At 42.0% G+C, this 23,119-nt stretch overlaps 1 protein-coding gene across 2 annotated transcripts in view; it reads left to right on the top strand.

Moving 5' to 3' along the window:
* Positions 1-11,551: 11,551 nt before the first annotated feature.
* LOC140714971 (ras-related protein Rab-37-like) overlaps positions 11,552-23,119 on the top strand; it is a 387,517-nt gene continuing 375,949 nt past the window's right edge. Inside the window, exon 1 of one of the 2 annotated variants that reach the window (XM_073026681.1) lies at positions 11,552-12,065. In XM_073026681.1, coding sequence (XP_072882782.1) covers positions 11,910-12,065 — 156 coding nt within the window. In that variant the 5' untranslated portion in view covers positions 11,552-11,909. The remainder of the gene's footprint in view (positions 12,066-23,119) is intronic. The other variant, XM_073026678.1, reaches the window with a different exon arrangement.

Here is a 23,119-nt window from a genome sequence, read left to right on the forward strand (position 1 = left end):
ATGTTCAGGGGATCTTTATGTGAAGTTCTGCATAAGTATATTCCAATGAGACAGGAAAGTTATGGTACGGTACAGGAACCATGGTGTACAAAGGCTGTAATAAATCTAGTCAAGAAGAAAAGCATGGTTCAGAGAGCTAGGTAATGCTAGAGATCTAGAAGATTATAAGGCTAACAGGAAGGAGCTTAAGAAGGAAATTAGGAGAGACAGAACAGGCCATGAGAAGGCCTTGGCGGGCAGGATTAAGGAAAACCCCAAGGCATTCTACAAGTATGTGAAGAGCAAGAGGATAAGACGTGAAAGAAGAGGACCTATCAAATGTGACAGTGGGAAAGTGTGTATGGAACTGGAGGAAATAGCAGAGGTACTTAATGAATACTTTACTTCAGTATTCACTATGGAAAAGGATCTTGGTGATTGTAGTGATGACTTGCAGCAGACTGAAAAGCTTGAGCATGTAGATATTAAGAAAGAGGATGTGCTGGAGCTTTTGGAAAGCATCAAGTTGGATAAGTCGCCGGGACCAGATGAGATGTACCCCAGGCTACTGTGGAAAGGCAAGGGAGGAGATTGCTGAGCCTCTGGCGATTATCTTTGCATCATCAATAAGGACGGTAGAAGTCCCAGAGGATTGGAGGGATGCGGATGTTGTTCCTTTATTCAAGAAAGGGAGTAGAGATAGCCCAGGAAATTATAGACCAGTGAGTCTTATTTCAGTGGTTGGCAAGTTGATGGAGAAGGTCCTGAGAGGCAGAATTTATGATTTTGAAGAGATATAATATGATTAGGAATAGTCAGCATGGCTCTGTCAAGGGCAGGTCATGTCTTACGAGCCTGATTGAATTGTTTGAGGATGTGACTAAACACATTGATGAAGGAAGAGCAGTAGATGTAGTGTATATGGATTTCAGCAAGGCATTTGATAAGGTACCCCATGCAAGGCTCATTGAGAAAGTAAGGAGGCATGGGATCCAAGGGGACATTGCTTTGTGGATCCAGGACTAGCTTGCCCACAGAAGGCCAAGAGTGGTTGTAGATGGGTCATATTCTGCATGGAGGTCGGTGACCAGTGGTGTGTATCAGGGATCTGTTCTGGGACCCCTACTCTTTGTGATTTTTATAAATGACCTGGATGAGGAAGTGGAGGGGTGGGTTAGTAAGTTGGCTGATGACACAAAGGTTGGGGGTGTTGTTTGATAGTATGGATAGTTGTCAGAGGTTACAGCGGGGCATTGATAGGATGCAAAACTGGGCTGAGAAGTGGCAGATGGAGTTCAACCCAGATAAGTGTAAAGTGGTTCATTTTGGTAGGTCAAATATGATGGCAGAATATAGCATTAATGGTAAGACTCTTGGCAGTGTGGAGGATCAGAGGGATCTTGGGGTCTGAGTCCAATGGACATTCAAAGCAGCTGTGCAGGTTGACTCCGTGGTTAAGAAAGCATACAGTGTACTGGCCTTCATCAACCGTGGGATTGAGTTTAAGAGCTGAGAGGTAATATTACAGCTGTAAGGGCCCTGGTCAGACCCCACTTGGAGTACTGTGCTTAGTTCTGGTCACCTCACTACAGGAAGGATGTGGAAACCATAGAAAGGGTGCAGAGGAGATTTTCAAGGACGTTGCCTGGATTGGGGAGCATGCCTTATGAGAACAGGTTGAGTGAACTCGGCCCTTTCTCCTTGGAGCAAAGGGGAAACTAATAGATGTGTATAAGATGATGAGAGGCATTTATCGTGTGGTAGTCAGAGGACTTTTTCCCAGGGCTGAAATGTTTGCCACAAGAGGACACAGGTTTAAGGTGCTGGGGAGTAGGTACAGAGGAGATGTCAGGAGTAAATTTTTTACTCAGAGAGTGGTGAGTGCGTGGAATGGGCTGCTGGCAACGGTGGTGGAGGCGGATACGATAGGGTCTTTTAAGAGACTTTTAGATAGGTACATGGAGCTTAGAAAAATAGAGGGCTATGGTTAACCCTAGTAGTTTCTTAGGTAGGGACATGTTCGGCACAACTTAGTGGGCCGAAGGGCCTGTATTGTGCTGTAGGTTTTCTATGTTTCTATGTTAACATCTTCTCCTTCTTGTATCCATGTGACCTAGAATATCAACATGCGCCTTCACAATTCTCCAGTCCTTCTCCTTGATGAATGCAAATGCAAAATACTTCTTTAGTATCTCATCCATTTCCTCTCAATCCAGGTATAAATTTCTTCTTTTGTCTGAGAGTTTCCTGCCCTCTCTATGGCTACCCTCTTGTTTTTAATGTATGTATAAATTGAACTCTACCAGTTGGCTTTTAAATATCTCCTGCAGGTCAGAGTGGACCCAGCTATTACCCAATAACACTTGCTTCCAATCTACTCTCCCAGCCTCCTGCCTAATAATGTTGTCGTTTGCTTTCCCTCAATCTAACCCTTCCTCTGAGGTGAAATCTTATCCTTATACTTCACTATCTTAAAACTCAGGGAGTTCTGATCCAAGTCACTAGAATGCTCAACTACTGCACGTCCAATCACCTGGCCAGACTCATTCCGTAATACAAGGGCTAGTGTGGCTCTCTTCCCAGTTATCCATACATTTGTCTGAAGAAACAATAGACAATAGACAGTAGGTGCAGGAGTAGGCCATTTGGCCCTTCTAGCCAGCACCACCATTCACTGTGATCATGGCTGATCATACACAATCAGTACCCCGTTCCTGCCCTCTCCCCATATCCCTTGACCCCGCTATCTATAAGAGCTCTATCTAACTCTCTCTTGAATGCATCCAGAGACTTGGCCTCCACTGCCTTCTGGGGCAGAGCATTCCACATATCCACCATTCTCTGGGTGAAAAAGTTTTTCACATCTCTGTTCTAAATGGCCTACCCCTTATTCTTAAACTGTGGCCTTTAGTTCTGGACTCACCCAGCTTCCTGCCTCCAGCATATCCAATCCCTTAATAATCTTATATGTCTCAATCAGATCCCCTTTCATCCTTCTAAATTCCAGTGAATACAAGCCCAGTCGCTCTAATCTTTCAACATATGACAGTCCCGCCATTCCGGGAATTAACCTTGTGAACCTACACTGCACTCCCTCAATAGCAAGAATGTCCTTCCTCAAATTTGGAGACCAAAACTGCACACAATACTTCAGGTGGGATCTCACCAGGGCCCTGTACAGCTGCAGAAGGACCTCTTTACTCCTTTACTCAATTCCTCTTGTTATAAAGGCCAGCTTGCCATTAGCTTTCTTCACTGCCTGCTGTACCTGCATGCTTGCTTTCATTGACTGATGTACAAGAACACCTAGATCTCGTTGTACTTCCCCTTTTCCTAACTTGACTCCATTTAGATAGTAATCTGCCTTCCTGTTCTTGCCACCAAAGTGGATAACCTCACATTTATCCACATTAAACTGCATCTGCCATACATTTGCCCACTCACCCAACCTGTCCAAGTCACCCTGCATTCTCATAACATCCACCTGACATTTCACACTGCCACCCAGCTTTGTGTCATCTGCAAATTTGCTAATGTTACTTTTAATCCCTTCATCTAAATCGTTAATGTATATTGTAAACAGCTGCAGTCCCAGCACCGAACTTTGCGGTACCCCACTGGTCACAGCCTGCCATTCCAAAAGGGACCCGTTAATCGCTACTCTTTGTTTCCTGTCAGCCAGCCAATTTTCAATCCATGTCAGTACTCTGCCCCCAATACCATGTGCCCTAATTTTGCCCACTAATCTCCTATGTGGGACTTCATCAAAAGCTTTCTGGAAGTCCAGGTACACTACATCCACTGGCTCTCCCTTGTCCATTTTCATAGTTACATCCTCAAAAAACTCCAGAAGATTAGTCAAGCATGATTTTCCCTTCATAAGTCCATGCTGACTCGGACTGATCCTTCTACTGCTATCCAAATGTGTCGTATTTTCCTCTTTTATAATTGACTCCAGCATTTCTGGATGTGCCTAACAAATCCTTTAAGCAAGTCCAAGAAAATGTTGGGTAAATTAAAGTCATTCACTATAACACTGTTGCTTTCACATCATTCCATAATCTGCCTGCATACTTGGTCTTCCATCTACTCTTGGCTATTGTGAGGTCTGTGGTATAACTCCATCAAAGGTATTTCTTACTCCTGAGCTCTACTTGTACGACCTCACTGGATGAGGCCACCAGAGTTTGCAATCTATGTGCAGATGTGACATCTCCTGATCAGTGATGCAATTCCCCCACTTCTTTCACATCCCGCTCTATTGTGTTTGAAACATCTGAACTCTGGAACTTTGAGCTGCCACTCCTGCCCTTCTCTCAGCCACGACTTTGTAATGGACAGACTTTGTAGTTCCATATAGTTACTACAAGCTCTAAGTTCATCTTCCTTACCCATAATACCCCTTATAAGAAGGGGCAAGAAGGCATAGGAAGGGTGGTAATGAAGGAATGCAGAGGCGTTGAGAGAAAAGGACATTGAGAAATGAAAGCAAAGGGATTTCAAGTTAGAGGAAAGAAAGTATAGAATAGAAACAGATTGACTTGTCACTGATCATACAATTTGTAGGAGTTTGCTGAATGCAATTGCCTGATAATTGCAGTTGATCATTGTTAGAGAAAGGACACACATTTATGCACATTAACTGCAAAATCAAGTCATATAAATTTTCAAAGTAGCCCTGAAAATGGGAGAAATATGGAGGGAAAGTTTCAGAGATGTGCATGATCTTGCTGGAAATAGCATAGCAACAGAAATGATCAGGCCTGCAGAGAGCATTTTTAATGGGCAGTGAGATCCAGATAGTGACTGTGCCTCAGGGTTAGCAGGTTCATAGGTCCTAGCCTAGAGTGGCCTGACAGTCTTAGGCAAAATGCAAAGGTAATAACTAGGCTTGGTCTACTATCAAAGCAAATTATAAAATCATTTTAAAATTCAAGTTAAACATATATTAAACTACATAAGAGCAAAACTGCGACAGTAGATAGAGCCCAGCCATGGGAAGCAGTGACCAGTACCGCCCCATGGATCACACAGTGTCCCCCACAGATCGAGAAGTCAGCAGTCCCCTATGGGACTAATGCTTTGGATGCAAAGCCTTAAAGATCGGGTTAGCTGGCATGCAGAGTCCTTTACAGGTCTGGGTTAACTAAGGAAGAAGAAAAAGATAAAGTTCAAAGGTCAAATGGTTTGAGAGCTTGAGCAACTGAACAACTGCTTTGGGGCTTTGCCAGACAGAGGTTGATTTTTGGGAGGTAACTTCTGGAACCAATATTACTATAATGTAGTACCTTTCACTATTACTATACCATAGTGCGAAGCGCCTCTTATGACACAAGACCTCTCAGTATTTTGTATCCAATGAAATGTGGTCACTGTTGTAGATAACTTGTATCATTATAATCAGGTAATCTACTTCAATGACATTGACCGATGTACAGTATATTGCTTGGGGTACAGGACACAACTTCTCTTTCCCTTGTTCTAAATTGGGCGTGGAATCTCTTGCATCCCCTAGTAAGGGCACTTGGCCTTCAGTCTTCCTCCATAATTAAAATAAGCTTCTGTCGATGCAACGTACTTTCAATACTGTACAGACTGGATTATAAATCATGTGGAAATCCTACCAACAGGATAACTGGCTGTCTTGTTGATGTATGTATTACCCAAAGTAACACAGCCACATGTGTGAAAAGAGCTGGTTCCATCTAATTGACAAATCCATTTCCACATATGTACATGAGATTGATTCCATATGAAGCTCCACATGGTTTACTGAGACACCTCTCTAATCAAGGGGACAATAAAAGCTCATTGAATGTGTATGCTGCTTTATAAAGAGCTAAATACAGATGCTTTCCGCAACAGAACCAGACATCTGAGTAACGGGATCACCATGAACTTAAAATAATAACACTCTCCTCAATACATTCAAAGCAGCAGGTGGACTGCAAATATCACAAAGAACAAAGAACAATACAGCACAGTACAGGCCATTCAGCCCACAATGTTGTGCCAACCCTTAAACCCTGCCCCCCCATATAACCCTCTACCTTAAATTCCTCCATATACCTGTCAAAACAATGTGCAAATAACAATGTGAATATTTGAAATTCCTCGTGAATCTACGGATGATAGAGTTTGAGAATAAAAATGAACTATATTAGATGACATACTGTAAACCACATTTTAAAATTTCACTTGTTGCATGTGCACATGGACCCAATGCTGTTTGGAAGTTACAGCTAAAGGGCATCCTGAAAGGAGCAAAGTACATCCCACACAATAGCAAGTTGGAAGGTCTTGGGGTAAAATAAAGTACTTGTATAAGGAAATGGACAACCATTGTTTTTGTAAGTAATTTGCTCTTCTGTTTTTTCAGAAGTGTCATTTTAATGCACTTACAAGAATCAAGGCTGCAGATGAAAATCAGAGTTATTGGTTATCACTCAGACTGAGGGCTAATGATGACCTGCAGAAACTGTCATTACCAGTATTAATGACCTAGATTGTAGAGCTAGGAATATCATCAGTAAATTTTTCGCTGACATGCATGCTTGTGCAAGTAAGGACTACCATCAAATACTGAATAATAAATGGTTATTAATCCATCAGCCATGATGAAGTGGTGGAGCAGACTTGATGGGCTAATTCTGCTCCTATGCCTTATGGTCTGTTTCTGTAGATGACTGTTGTGTCACATATGTTGGGAGGATTGCTGCAATCCTCCCAACATTCAGTACATTAGCAGGGAATAATGCAGAGGGAAAAGTTGAGGTTAAATGAAACTCTTGGTGCTAATGTATACAGAACACTGAAGGTTGTATGTCACTGTAGAGACACTGCATTAAAGCCAATACCATATTGGGTTGTATTAATAGCTCAAATCAAATGACAATATTTTGACTCAGGTTGCAGGTCAGAGTCCAGTTTTTATCTGTTACATGTCAAGCAAAGGTCTGGAAGAGAGCTACATGAATGATTCTCTGTTTAAAACGTCAGCTTCTCAGAGACATATAAGAATCTTAGTCTATTCACTTTAGAGCAGGATCAGCCTAAAGGAGAACTAATCTAAGTCTGCGAAGTAGTTGAAGGTTGGGAGCGTGCCTCTGAGTGATTATTCTAGACTTGCACAGTGAAGAGGACCAAGGATCATGATTTAGACTATACACGAAGACTGGATACAAAGCAGAGGTTAAATTGGAGGGGGCTGATACTTTCCACAAGAATATGCAGAAAACAGTACATAGAACGTATAAAACCTATAGCTCAATACAGGCCCTTTGGCTACAAAGCTGTGCCAACATGTACTTACTTTAGAAATTACCTAGGGTTACCCATAGCTCTCTATTTTTTGTAGCTCCATGTACCAATCCAAGAGACTCTTAAAAGACCCTATCATATCCACCTCCACCACAGTCACCAGCAGCCCATTCCACACACTCACCACCCTCTGTGTAAAAACTTACCCCTGACATCCCCTCTTTACCTACTTCTAAGTACCTTAAACCTGTGCCCTCTCATATCAGCCATTTCAGCCCTGGGAAAAAGTCTCTGACAATCCACATGATCAATGCCTCTCATCATCTTTTGCACCTCTGTCTGGTCACCTCTCATCCTCCGTCGCTCCAAAGAGAAAAGGCTAAGTTCACTCAACCTGTTTTCATAAGGCATGCTCACCAAGCTAGGCACATTCTTGTAAATCTCCTCTGCACCCTTTCTATGGTTTTCACATCCTTTCTATAGTGAGGTGACTAGAACTAACCACAGAACTTCAAGTGGGTTCTGACCAGGGTCCTATACAGCTGTAACATTACCTCTCAGCTCCTATAACCATATAACAATTACAGCACGGAAACAGGCCATCTTGGCCCTTCTAGTCCGTGCTGAAAGCTTACTCTCACCTAGTCCCACCTGCCTGCACTCAGCCCATAACCCTCCATTCCTTTCCTGTTCATATACCTATCCAATTTTTTTTAAATCACAAAATTGAACCTGCCTCTTCCACTTCTACTTGAAGCTCGTTCCACACAGATAGAGCTTCTTGAACTCAATCCCTTGGTTGATGAAGGCCAATGCACCAAATGCCTTCTTAACCACACAGTCAACCTGTGCAGCAGCTTTGAGCGTCCTATGGACTCGGACCCCAAGATCCCTCTGATCCTCCACACTGCCAAGAGCCTTACCATTAATACTATATTCTGCCATCATATTTGACCTACTAAAATGAACCACCTCACACTTATCTGGGTTGAACTCCAACTTCCACTTCTCAGCCCAATTTTGCATCCTATTGATGTCCCACTTTAACTTCTGACAGCCCTCCACACTATACCCAACACCCTCAATAAACAGAACATTATATTAAAGGTCAGCTTCTGTACAATAATAGAACATAGTTTAAAGATAGCATATCCTCAATGTAATCCAGGCTGGCTTTAAGTGACTCATAAGAATTATTTTTCTCACTTGCCTTTGTTTTATCTCTTTTCTTAAAGAGATATGGTTAATGGTCTGTGGTCATTGGGAAGTGGGATAGTTTGAAGGAACTGGACAAGTGGCCTGTTATGACGTTCCAGCCACCATGAGATCTGGAGCAAGTCTGATTCCATCTGCTGATTCACATGAGCTTCAGATTCAGATTCATTTATTTATCACATGTGCGTCGAAACACACAGAGAAACATATCACCTGCATTACCAATGCACCTAAAGACGCGTTGGGGACAGCCCACAGCTTTGCTACACATAGCTTATCCACATGCTAGGCAGAACAGAACAGACCACAACAAGCAAAAAAACAGCATCAAAGCAAGCCTCCTTCCTCCCTCCCACCCACCCATTTACACTCACAGACAGTCCCCAACTCCAGGGTGGGCCTCTGGACATCAGCCATCAAGCTTTGACTTCCAGACTTCCAATTGATCTTTGGACTTTGATCTTCAGTACTGACCCCTGGAATAGCTGATGATGGGACTATGAACTCTAAGCTCCAATCTAGGCATACTGACTCACTGGCCCTCCTTGTACCTCCTGCTGACACAGACATCTGATACTGGGACTCAGCAACCCAGGGCAGCCTGACATCAATGGATATCCTTCACCACCTGTTTATGTTGCTGGCCTTCCAGTGTTGGGCAGAGGCCTGGAATCTGAATGCCCTTTGTTCCCAGGTCCACACCACTGACCCTCGATCACAGAGTCTAGATGACCTTTATCATCTGTCCATGTTGCTGGACTTTGAACGCAGAGTGCGGAACAAAGGCCTAGACTTTGGCCTGACTCCTATTTCCTCCTCATCCGTGTCCCTAAACCTAATCTAACCTTTAGCTCCACCACATCCCTGTTCTTAAACCTTAAATGACTCCTAACTCACCTCAATATCCCCAAAACCATCCCTATGAATTAAAAAATATAAAGACTGAGTCATTATCTCGATGGAGATTGCAGATCACACCATCTTATAACATTAATTATTATATTAATATGTTTATTGTCATTTCCTATTAAATCTGGTTGGCAGGCTTTTGGCCTTGATGAATGCATGTAATTTCTACATTTTCCACAGATCTCATGTATAAGGCAATTTTTGGAAGAGCAAACAAAAAAAGCAGAGCTGTTAATGTTTTGGGGGACAATTATTATTGTTAATTAACTGCTATTATTTCAAAATTGCAAAGGGATCATTTACATCTGTCAAGATCTGCCAGCTTGACATTTTCTCAGACAGGAGCAACATTCCATCACTATTGAGCTGTCAGCATGGTTTAAATGATAAATGCTTATGTGGGATTTCCTAAACAAAATACCACTGGACTGAAGTTTTGCCAAGTAAACATGTGGCATTTCTATGAGTTGTGATAAAAAGAGGCATCAGTTAAATAGTTTTACTTGGGTTCATGTCACTACTAAAATACTAAAGTGTTAGCTTTCCTCCTGTTGCTGTATTTCACAATTCCCAGTGTTGTGTGTGTACAACTGTATGATCGCAAGAAGTGAGCTGTAGTGATGCCAGAAGCTAACATTAGAAACAGATTTTAGTCATTGGGAAAGCAGTAAGCTCCTCAGTCCCTCAAGGTTGTTGCACCATTCAGTTTGGTTGTGGTTGAACTGTACCTCAATTCCAGCCATCTAAACTGCTAAACTTTCAATACCTTTCCTCAAAAACCTGTTTTAAAACTTTTAATTAACCCCCGCCAAGGCTCAAGAGCTGTTTGAGGGAGGGTTGTGAACTCAAACAGAATGGTCAAACATGATGTCCTTTCCATAAATCTATATTGACTTAGTTATTATTTTCTATTATGTCCAGTATTAGGGGCTCCAGCATTTTCTTCTCATTCAGCGTCAGTCTAATAGGTTGGCTTTCTCTCCCCCTTTGTTCTTAAAAAGTGATGCTGACAGGTTTTGTTAGCCAAGTATCGTCAGTGAATTAGGGTTAACAAGTATATGAAGTCCTACTGTGGCTCAGCCTCAGTATAGTCCAAGGATTCCCAACCTTTCTTATGCCATGGACTAATACCATTATGCAAGGTGTTTGTGGACCCCAGATTAGGAACACCTGGTCAAATCAAATGGCACTACAAAATGCCTTATTCACTCCCACCTTTCCAATATTCTTGGCCTGTACACGTTGATCCATGGGAACAGACTAAATGGAAGTGTTTCATGTTCTGTGGAACCAAGAGATTAACCTATTCAGATACTTTCAGGATGTGATTGGGCTAGGTAGAGAGGATTATTTCCTCCAATAATAATATGAAATACTAAAGGAATGGGGGGGAGTGAGTGAGAGGGGGGGGAGGGGGGGAGAGAGATGGGGTAAAGGGGAAGGAAGGTGCATTTGGGCACCGTTCAGCTGAATTTCTGGGGGAAGTAGCTGACAGATTTGGTGAGAAGGTGGATTTTAACTAGATAACTTTTTAATCGTTGATAGAATGTCCTGTTCTGGCATTGGAAACCTTTGCACTTCTCCCAAAAATCCAGATATCTGTGAAGAAGGACCGAGATAGTCCCCAGCTGTCTCCTTTCACCTTGGTGCCAATTGCCTGGCATTCCGTTCATGTGCTCCGTTAAATATTTAATACATGGGATCTCCTGATCGAAGCACGAACACATCCCCCGCATTCCAAAGCAAAACTCTTAGGAAAAATGTTATCTTACCGGCACCTGAGCAAAAGTTATCAAACTGAAATGTATGTATTAATATGACATTAAGGGTCTGGGTTAAATATGGGGCGTGTTCTGGGCTGCTCATGGCGAGAAAATGATTCATTCTGCGGTAAAGAGAAAAGAAGCTGGTCCAAAGCCCAGCTTGCACAGGTACCAATGGATATCGTCCTGTACTCGGAGCTAGGACCCCATTCATAAAACTCGGCGCTTCACTTCCAGTTGCCGACGCTGCACTATTTCATCCTCATCCTCCAAGGAGATAAAAGTGCGCATTGAAATCTGCATTGACGCGTTTAAACTACGGGTCCAGGGTGCGCAGCTGGGCTGAGAGGGGGGCGAAAGACCTCCCTGAACGATTTTTGGGTTGGGAGATGTCAAGGATGCTTGCGTCCTACGTCACTGCGCTTTTCTTTCTTCCCCCGTGTGAGTTGTGATGGGGAGGAGTAGAGCAGCGGGAGAAGATTGAGGGCGGATGCTTCACAGTGCTGAATTGGGAAAGGTTGAGCCTCGACACTCCTCTCTTGCCACCCACTGATAATCGGCCTCTTTTGAAAGTGAAGGGAGGAGGAGTTAGCCGTGGTGTGAACGTCTTCAGGCCGCCAGGGCTCCGTGAACTCTCCATTGTGCTGAACCGCACAACTAGCCGCGGTTGAAAGCGCTGGAAACCGCGGCGAAGGAGCTGTCCCTGCTGTTGTACCGTCCTCCCTGCCGGCTTCGAGATCTTCACGCTTCCCTTCCAGACTTGCTTCTGAAGATAAAAACGCGATGGAACCACGGCTAGAGTTTCAGAGTGTCCCTGATGGGGAGCTCTATTGCCCAGACAGTGCTTACGGATCTTCTGCGATGGACACAGACACGGAAGAGAGCCACACGCCGTCCTCCAACAATGTAATTCACTACAACGAGGAGCTGATGCATAAGGTGAGTTCTTTACTATTTATAATACAGCAAGAGCTTCTAATTAGAGAGCGTCCCTGGCGTAATAAAACTCCACATGGGGCTTAAAGGATGCCTGCTACCGGCGGAAATACAATTCTAGATAAATAATCGATTCTATGTCGCACCTTAAACTTCCCAAGAACAGAAAGTGCAGAAGGAAATTAATAAAAGTAATGTGTGGATAAAAAGTAGGTATGAAGAAATATCAGTGGTTATCATAAAGGTAGACCAAATGAGTCCGAATTTGGAGTCAATAAAAGGGAAATGAAGGTGTCAAGTGGGTATTTAAAAACTGTATTCACCACTGAAAAGAATTCTCTCTGTGTCCTAATGAAGGAGAAGATAACACAAGGAAAAGACGGGATAAAAAATGGACTTAAGTGTGCTTTTGAAAAAAAAAATCCAGATTGACTGCATTTTTTTCTAATTGGCTGAGGAGAAAAGATTAGTTACATCCTTTAATCCTTCTCAGATAGGGAGAACCTTTCAGAATACTTTTCATGGAAACTTACATCCGCTTCAAAATAGAAGGGAGTAATATACCTAGCAGTTAAAAGTCAATTGGGAAAATATACTGATTATCAGCTGGAACAAAATTAGTTATCACTTAGAAAAGCATAAGTGGATAAAAGGATGGAACAAGTATGGAGTTATTATAAAACAATCTTTGTTTGGCAAACATGACTAAATTATGTGATGAAGTAATGGAAGTATTGACTGATTGAAATGTTATGGCCTTTTAAAAATAATTCAATTAAGTTCCATGTAACAGACATCTTGGTGTAACAAAATGACTAAGAGACTGACCGCAAAGTATAGTAGGTGTTAAGTAATTTTCAAACTAGGAGAGATGCAAAGTAATCTCCCAAGTGATCAGAACAGGAGAATTAGCCTTTTGGAAAGTCTCAATTACTTGTTCTTTTACACACACAATTACTTCACACACCTGTACTTCCTCCTTAATAGTAGCAATGAGAAGAGGGCATGTTTGAGGCAATGGGATCCTTAATGATGGATGCTGCCTTCTTGAGGCATCATCACTTCAATGTTGGGCAGGAGAGAGTGTCCATAATGGAACTGGCTGAGTTTTCAATCTTCTGAACCTTTTTCTGATCATATGCAGTGGTCTCACCATACCAGATGATGATGCAACCAGTTAGAATGCACTTCATGGTACATCAGTAATGATTTGTGAGAGTCTTTGATGATATAACAAGTCTCCTCAAACTCCTAATGAGATATAACCACTGTCATGCATTCTTCATAATTACATTAACATCTGCCAGGATAGATCCTCAGAGATGTTGACATTCAGGAACCTGAAACTGATTACCCTTTCCACTCTGATCTCGCAATAAGAATTGATATGGGTTCCCTCAAAATTCCCTTTCTGAAGTCTACAATCAATTCCATGATGTTCAGTGCAAGGTTGAGCTGTGACACCAGTCAATCAGCTGATCTATGTTACTCCTGAATAGCTCCTCATCACTATCTGAAATTCTGCCAACAATAATAATGTCATCAGCAAATTTATAGATGGTGTTTGGGCTGTGCCTAGCCATACAGTCATGGGTGTGCATATCCTAAAAGCATATTTTAAAACCTTTAAAAGGATACAGAAAAAAATGTATGACCGCTTGCCCTAAAGTATGAAGTCTACTCCATAATGCATCTCAACACCAGAGTTACCATAGATCTTGCCATATACATGACAGTGCCACACACACATTGTGACAGTATAATCCCAATGCACCAAGAAAAGCCAATTTTTATAAATGTTTAATATACTGCACACTAATTTCCAATGGTTACTTTTGAGAAAGGAGCATTATGTTGACCAATTTTTTGAAGTTCTTTGAAGAAGTAACATGTTAATTAACATAAAAGTGAACTGCTGGATGAACATCTCTATGGATTTATCCTGGGCCCAGCTTTTCGATGCAATTACAAAGAAGGCACAACAGGAGCTACACTTCATTGGAGTTTGAGGAGATTTGGTAAGTCACCAAAAACACTTGTATTTCTACAGATGTACTGTAGAGAACACTGGCTGGTAAGAGGTGGGGGGCACTGCACAGGATCAAAATAAGCTGTAAACTCAATCAGCTCCATCATGGACACTGGCCTTCCCAGCAACCAGGACATCTTCAAGGAGCAATGCCTCAAAAAGGTGGAATCGATCATTCAGGACACCCATCATTCAGGATATGCCCTCTTCTCATTGCTACAATCAGGGATGAGGTACAGGAGCCTGAAAACACACACTCAATGATTTATGAACAGCTTCATCCCCTCAGCCATCAGATTCCTGAATGATGAACCCATGAACACTACCACACTATTTTTCCCACCTTTTGCACTAATTTAATTTAAGATCCTGAGGGGTGGATGCAGAAAGTTTTCTCTTATGGACAATCAAGAGCTAGGGTCATTCTAAGAAAATATGGAAAAGAACATGGAGATGAAGTGATTTGTTTTCTCTCTCTGAGACTCTGGAGTCTTTGGGACCCTCTTCCCCAATGGGCAGTGGAAGTAGTCTTTGAATATTTTGAGGGAAATGTAAATAGATTCTTCGTAAACAAGGGAATGAAACACAGGAATGTAGAGCTGAGGCTAGCTTCAGATCAGCCATGATGTTATTGAATGATGTTTGATGGGATTAATGGACACAAGTAATTTGTATGTTCTTGTGTATTATGTATATTCACATGAATAACCAGGTCCAACATTATAACATTTAAATTGTTTAATTATTCACTCAACATCTCAAAATACATAACAAAAATAATAAATCAATGTCATAGCATATGTACGGCTATCTTTACCTTACTAATGGCTTTGTAGAGCCCAATGAAGTGTGTAATTTGAGCCTGAGTTGATGGCACAAAATGGGTCATGTAGTGATAGTTGTCTATTGAGGACAACTGAAAGAAAAGTCAATTAGCTAGAAAATGAATGACTAATCTACTACTACCTACTTCAAAAACTGACCAAGGCTGTAAGTTTTGGGAAAAAGGGTAGAGATGCAAACTGCCAAGATTTAATTGAAGGCTGACCTTGTATCTCAAACTAATTCTAAAATAAAATTGTTAATCCAAAGAAAGTAGTTTCCTAGGTTAAAAAAAAAAGTATCACCAGCTTAAGGCCTATATTTAGCGAAAAGAATAGTGATCCAATCATTAATTAGTGAGGTGGAAAGATAGCTCGGTAGTGACCCAATCATTAGTTTAGTGAAACCAAGGGCGGTTCAGTTGTGACCCAATCATTAGCTTAGTGAGGTGGGAGGGTGGTTCAGTGGTGACCCAATCAGTGAGGTGGAAGGGTGGTTCATAGAAACACAGTGCTACAGCCACAGTGCTGTGCCACACATGTACTTCCTTTAGAAATTACCTAGGGTTACCCATAGCCCTCTAATTTTCTAAGCTCCATGTACTTATCCAGGAGTCTCTTAAAAGACCCTATCGTATCCACCTCCACCACTGTCACTGACAGCCCATTCCACGTACTCACCACTCTCTGTGTAAAAAACTTACCCCTAACATCTCCTCTGTACCTACTTCCAAGCACCTTAAAACTGCTCCCTCTTGTGTTAGCCATTTCCACTCTGGGAAAAAGCCTCTGATTATCCACACAATCAATACCTCTCATCACCTTATACACCTCTATAAGGTCACCTCTCATCCTCCATCGCTCTAAGGAGTAAAGGCCGAGTTCACTCAACCTATTCTCATAAAGCATGCTCCCTAATCCTGGGAACATCCTAGTAAATCTCCCTTTCTATAGTTTCCACATCCTTTCTGTGGTGAAGTGACCAGAACTGACCACAGAACTCCAAGTGGGGTCTGATAAGGGTCCTATACAGCTGTAACATTACCTCTCAGCTCTTAAACTCAATCCCACGGTTGATGAAGGCCAATGCACCATATGCTTTCTTAACCACACAATCAACCTGCACAGGATTTGAGTATCCTGCGGACTAAGAACCCAAGATCCCTCTGATCCTCCACACTGCCAAGAGTCTTAACATTCTGCCATCATTTTTGACCTGCCAAAATGAACCATCTCACACTTATCTGAGATGAATTCCATCTGCCACTTCTCAGCCCAGTTTTGCATCCTATCAATGTCCCGCTGTAACCTCTGACAGCCCTCCACACTATCCACAACACCCCCAACCCATGTGTCATCAGCAAACTTACTAACCCAACCCTCCACTTCCTCATCCAGGTCATTTATAAAAATCATGAAGAGATAGTGGTTCCAGAACAGATCCCTGAGGCTCACCACTGGTCACCAACCTCCATGCAGAATATGACCTGTCTACAACCACTCTTTGCCTTCTGTTGGCAAACCAGTTCTGGATCCATAGAGATCCCCTTGGATCCCATGCCTCCTTACTTTCTCAATAAACCTTGCATGGGGTACCTTATCAAATGCCTTGCTGAAATACATCTACCGCTCTACCTATGTGTTTAGTCACATCCTCAAAAAATTCCATCAGGCTCGTAAGGCACGACCTGTCTTTGACAAAACCATGCTGACTATCCCTAATCGTATTATTCCTCTCCAAATGTTCATAAATCCTGCCTCTTAGGATCTTTTCCATCAACTTACAAACCACTGAAGTAAGATTCACTGGTCTATAATTTCCTGGGCTATCTCTACTCCCTTTCTTGTATAAGGAAACAACATCTGCAACCTCCAATCCTACAGAACCTCTCCTGTCCCCATTGATGATGCAAAGAGCATTATCAGAGGCTCAGCAATCCCCTCTCTCACATCCCACAGTAGCCTGGGGTACATCTCATCTGGTCCCATAGATTTATTGAATTTGATGCTTTCCAAATCTCCAGTACATCTTCTTTCTTAATGTCTATATGCTCAAGCTTTACAATCCACTGTAAGTCATCCCTACAATTTCCAAGATCCTTTTCCGTAGTCAATACTGAAGCAAAGTATTCATTAAGTACCTCTACCATCTCCTCCAGTTCCATACACACTGCAACTGTCACACTTGATTGTTCCTATTCTCTCATGTCTTATCCTCTTGATCTTCACATACTTTTAGAATGCCTTGGGGTTTTCCTTAATTCTGCTTCCCAAGGCCTTCTCATGGCCTCTTCTGGCTCCCCTAAATTCATTCTTAAGTTCCTTCCTGCTAGTTTATAACCTACTAGATCTCTATCATTATCTAGTTTTTTTGAATCTTTGATAAGCTTTTCTTTTCTTCTTGACTAGATCTTCAATAGCTTTGTACACCACAGTTCCTGTACCCTACCTTCCTTTCCCTGTCTCATTGAAACATACCTATGTAGAACGCCACACATTACCTGCACATTTGCCCCATTTCTGCCATACATTTCTCTGAGAACATCTGTTCCCAATTTATGCTTCCAATTTCCTGCCTGCTAACTTCATATTTCCCCTTACTCCAATTAAATACTTTCCTAACTTGTCTGTTCCTATCCCTCTCCAATGATATGATAAAGAGTTGTGATCACTATCTCCAAAATGTTCTCCCACTCAGAAACTTGATACTGGACCAGGTTCATTTCCCAATACCAGATCAAGTACAGCCTCTCCTCTTGTAGGCTTATCTACATATTGTGTCAGGAAACCTTCCTCAACATGCCTAACAAACTCTACCCCATCTAAACCCCTCACTCTAGGGAGATGCCAATCAATATTTGGGAAATTAAAATCTCCCACCATGACAACCCTGTTATTATTTCACCTTTCCAGAATCTGACTCCCTATCTGTTTCTCAATGTCCCTGTTACTATTGGGTGGTCTATAAAAAACACCTAGTAGAGTTATTGGCCCCTTCCTGTTTCTAACTTCCACCCACAGAGACTCTGCAGACAATCCCTCCATGACTTTCTCCTTTTCTGCAGATCAGTTGTGCCACGCCCCTCCCTCTTTTACCTCCCTCCCTGTCCTTTCTGAAACATCTAAAGCCTGGCACTCTGATTAACCATTCCTGCCCATGAGCCATCCAAGTATCTGTAATGGCCACAACATCATAGCTCCAAATACTAATCCATGCTCTAAGCTCATACGCTTTGTAGTTCAGTGGTGACCCAATCAGTAGTTTAGTGAAGCCAAGGGGTGGTTCAGTGGTGACCCAATCAGTAGTTTAGTGAAGCCAAGGGGTGGTTCAGTGGTGACCCAATCAGTAGTTTAGTGAAGCCAAAGGGTGGTTCAGTGGTGACCCTACCATTAGTTTAGTGAGGTTGGAGGGGGGTTCAGTAATGACCCAATCAGTAGTTAATGAGATGGAAGGGTGTTTCAATAGTGCCTCAATAAGTAGTTAGTGAGGTGGAAGGGTGGTTCAGTGGTACATTTTCTAGAGCTACTACCTCATAGCTCAATGACCCAGGTTCAGTTCTGACCTCCAGTGATATCTTTGTCATGTTTGTATGTTCATCCTGTGATTATGTGGATTTCTCACAAATGCTCTATTTTCTTCCCAAATTGCAAAAATTATTTTGGTTGGTTGGTTAATTAGCCACTGTTGCAAGTGAGTGCTTAGAATCTGGAGAAAAGGGAGATGTTCAATTACTGTGTTCAATTCTGGTCAGCTATGAAGGAAGGATGTGGAAGCTATGGAGAGGGTGCAGAGGAGATTTACCAGGATGTTGCCTGGTTTGGAGAACAAGTCATATGAAGCAAGGTTAGCAGAGCTGGGACTTTTCTCTTTGGAACATAGAAGGATGAGAGGGGACTTGATAGAGGTCTACAAGATTATGAGAGGCATAGATAGGGTGGATAGTCAGTACCTGTTTCCCAGGGCACCAATAGCAAACACCAGAGGGCATAGGTACAAAATTAAGGGAGGGAAGTTTAGGGGAGACATCAGGGGTTAGGTTTTTACACAGAGGGGTGTGAGTGCCTGGAATGACTTGCCAGGGATGGTGGTGGAGGCTAAAACATTAGGGGTATTTAAGAGCCTCTTGGACAGGCACATGGATGAAAGAAAAATGGAGGGTTATGGGGTAGTGTGGGTTTAGTACTTTTTTTAAGGATTATATGGGTCGGCACAACATGGAGGGCTGAAGAGCCTGTACTGTGCTGTAGTGTTCTATGATTCTATGGTTCCATGTTGATGGGTATGAGGGGAGGTGGGGAAATAAAATAGGATGAGAGGAAACGTTGCTTGGGGCTAAAAGGCTTGTTTCCAAGCTGTATGATTGTATGGCTCTACAGTGGGATTAGACTGGGCAGCTCTAGTTGATCAACAAACACAATGGAATGAATATCCAGTTGTTCCTCATTTTACAGGTGGCAATTTCTGGAATACAATAACAGAATTCCTGACATCAGCTGTTCTTTAAAAAAAAAAATCCTGCACATTGAAATGGATTACAACAAATCAATGGGAAAAGATTCAAATACATGGATTTCGTAGTAACTGGGCATTCCAACATAATTGCGAACAAGCAGAACTCAAAGGAACAGCAAACTCAGTTGTTCAGGCAATGTGTCATGAAGCTTTGAGCCAATTAATGTCCCAGAACAGAGGAGTTATTGATTATAAGTTTTTGAGGATGTTCTGGAGAAGATGAGAAAGCGCACACAAGTGGAGCTACACTACCACATAGACAGATAGCAAATAACACATGGAGTGCTAAAGAGCAGAGACCAGAGGGGAGAAATCAGGGGAGCAAGAGGGGAGTAATCGGTCAAAGAAAATGAGGGGGGGGGAAGAAGTATCAGTGAAATGGAGAGTAGTGCAAAAAATAGAAGAGAATCAGAGATTCTGCATGCTGCTCAGGTCTCTAAACACCTGGTCTGAGGGAAGAACAACATGGGATGATGATTAGTCGATTGGGAATATATATTGGTCAAACATATTGTTATATATAGGCAGCACAGTTGCACACTTAGAGCTTCAGCCTCACAGTACCAGAGACCTAGTTTCAATCCTGACATAGAACAGTATAACACACACGTTGTCTGTCTGTGTGGAGTTTTCACATTCTCCCTGTAATTAGCTGGCTTTCCTCCAAGTGCTCCAGTTTCCTCAATGATGTGTGGTTTGCCATGGTAAATTTCCTTTAGTGCTTAGATGTGTTTTATTATCAGAGAGAAGTTTATGACAATATGGGAAGAATAAAAAAAATCGGATTGATGTAGGATTAGAGTAAATGGATAGTGACGAAAGGTCCAGATGAAGGATCTCAGCCCAAAACGTTGACTGTTTATTCATTCCCATCAATGCTGTCATTGTGTGCATTAGTTGATGGTCAGGGTGGTTTCAGGAGTCCAGTTGCCTGTTTCTGTGCTGTACTTCTCTGTGCCTCTGTGAAGAAAATTAAAATCTCACATAGGAATAAACAACTAATAAATCTGCAATCTGTTAAAATGCTATTATTATTGACCAAAATTATTAGGAGCTAATTGTTTAAGGAAAAAAACGAACTACATATGCAGGCTAAACCAGCAGAAATGTTTCTGACAACGAAGTTTAGCAAACGGAATGTTAAAGCAAGCAATGCCTATTGCTCTTCAGATGGGCAAGTCTGGCAGAAGGTCAGAGAAGTATCCCCTACCATTAACACAACCATCATCATCATTATGTCGTATGATGTGAATGATCATGGTCTTCAATCTGTCTTTAATCTGAGAAGTTCTAACATGTTCTTGAAAACATTTGCCTGTCCATCGCTTGATGTAACTCATGAACGTCATATGCTGTTGACCACAACTTTTTCTTCCATCAATTTTTCCCATCACAGCAAGATGTTTGAGCTTCTCTTTCCTCAGTACATGTCCCAGAAATTCCAACTGCCATTTCCTGATTGATGATATCAGCTCTCTTCTTATTCTGGCTTTTTGCAATCCTTCATTTGTTAATCTGTCCTTCCACGATATTTTCATCATTCTTCTCAAAAACACATTTCTGCAGCTTTGAGTCTTCCCTCACTTTGCTTTGATATTGCCCAACATTCACTCCTATGTGTGGAATTAATGTAGTAGAACTTCGACACTGAGTTTCGAACCCATAGAAATTGTTATTTTTTAGTGTCCTGTTCAAACATGAGAACAAACATCAGCCTATGTCAGATGTTATCATGCCCCCTAAGTAAATGAACTTCCATCTTTGTTTAATTGTTTTATTTCCCACTTTCAGTTTGCATTTCTGTATTTCTTTCTTCTTCGTGACAACCATATATTCAGTCTTCTTGTAGTTGATGGTCAATCCACTCTCCATTCTGTATTTTCTTTAATGGGTTAGGGTTAGGGTTTATCTAGTATTTTTGGAGCTTCTTTCTAGCTATCAGTACCGTGTAACACTATTCTTTCTAAAAGGTTGAGTCTGATAGACTCCCTGTCAAATTCTTCCTGAATAAGACCCTAGCTGGTATTTTCAATGCAACCCAATCAACTGTAATTGACTGTGGCAGTGATTATAAAGTGGCAAGTTTATGCAAGCAATATAAACACGGACATAAAGTTTTATAACTAATGAATATAAATATGAACATAGGGGCTAAATTCTGATTTCTTGTCCTGTTCCAATTATTTCACACCAACTAATTTCACTTTGATTTAACCCTGTACTTGCTTCACTATGTGCTGCACTTCAAGAGATTGACAAACATTTTTATTCCCTGCTTGACCAGCATCAACTTTAAAAATTGTAGAAATGTGTGGAAGACTGAAATAAATTGCACTAAATTAATTAACTTCCACAAGGTCATAGACAAGTTGAATTATCAGTGAATTTAGTGATCTGGCTGGTGAAGAATTTTCAAACATTTGATTCTGAAGGCTGGCAAACACTTCGTATTCAGCATCTTTGTGAACTTATTCTAATTAGTTTTGTTGCAAGTGTATCAGTATCAGGGAGTGTGCTATACAGCAGCTCCAGAGTTTTGCATTAGTTGCAGACAGAGCAACTTTGAACACAGTTCTATGACCTTAGTGTTTCTATTTTAACTTGATTTCTGACTGTCCTGAGGGAGCACTCGATGAATTCAATGTGAAAGTCCACAACCCACCACTAAATCTGGATATGGATAATACATTGAGTCTCTTACCATTCACAACATCCATTCACCAGAGCCTCAGGAACTGTAGCAAAACCCAGCTTGCTGGGGGAACTCAATGGGTCAGGCAGCATCTCTGGAAGTAAAGGAATAGTCAATGTTTTGGGCCAAGATCTTGCAGCAGGACAGTGTATAAAGGGGAGAAAATCCATAATAAAACGCAAGGGAGGGGGTGAAGCAGGAGGTGGCAAGCAATAGGAGAATCCAGAAGAGGAAGGATTAATGGACAGTGGAGCCAGGTAGGGGAGGGAGAGTTGGAGAGTGCAACACAGACTGGGAGAGTGAGGAAGCTGATAAGAAAGGGAGGTAGTTGAGTGAGCAACACACATAAAATGCTAGAGGAACTCAGCAGGCCAGACTGAATATATGGAGGGAAATTAAATGCCAATTTTTTGGGGCAAACACGAGGAGATCTGCAGATGCTGGAAATTCAAACAACAACACACACAAAATGCTGGTGGAACACAGCAGGCCAGGTAGCATCGATAGGGAGAAGCGCTGTCAATGTTTCGGGCCGAGACCCTTCGTCAGGACTAACCAAAAGGAAAGATAGTAAGAGATTTGAGAGTAGTGGGGGGAGGGGGAAATGTGAAATGATAGGAGAAGACCAGAGGGGGTGGGATGAAGCTAAGAGCTGGAAAGGTGATTGGCAAAAGTGATACAGAGCTGGAGAAGGGAAAGGATCATGGAACAGGAGGCCTAGGGAGAAAGAAAGGGGGGAGCACCAGAGAGAGATGGAGAACAGGAAAACAACTAAATATGTCAGGGATGGGGTAAGAAGGGGAGGAGGGGCATTAACGGAAGTTAGAGGTCAATGTTCATGCCATCAGGTTGGAGGCTACCCAGTCGGTAGATAAGGTGTTGTTCCTCCAACCTGAGTTTGGATTCATTTTGACAACAGAGGAGGCCATGGATAGACATATCAGAATGGGAATGGGATGTGGAATTAAAATGTGTGGCCACTGGGAGATCCTGCTTTTTCTG

Source organism: Hemitrygon akajei, chromosome 22 (genome assembly GCF_048418815.1).
Source record: "Hemitrygon akajei chromosome 22, sHemAka1.3, whole genome shotgun sequence".
In the NCBI taxonomy this organism is placed as follows: Eukaryota; Metazoa; Chordata; class Chondrichthyes; order Myliobatiformes; family Dasyatidae; genus Hemitrygon; species Hemitrygon akajei.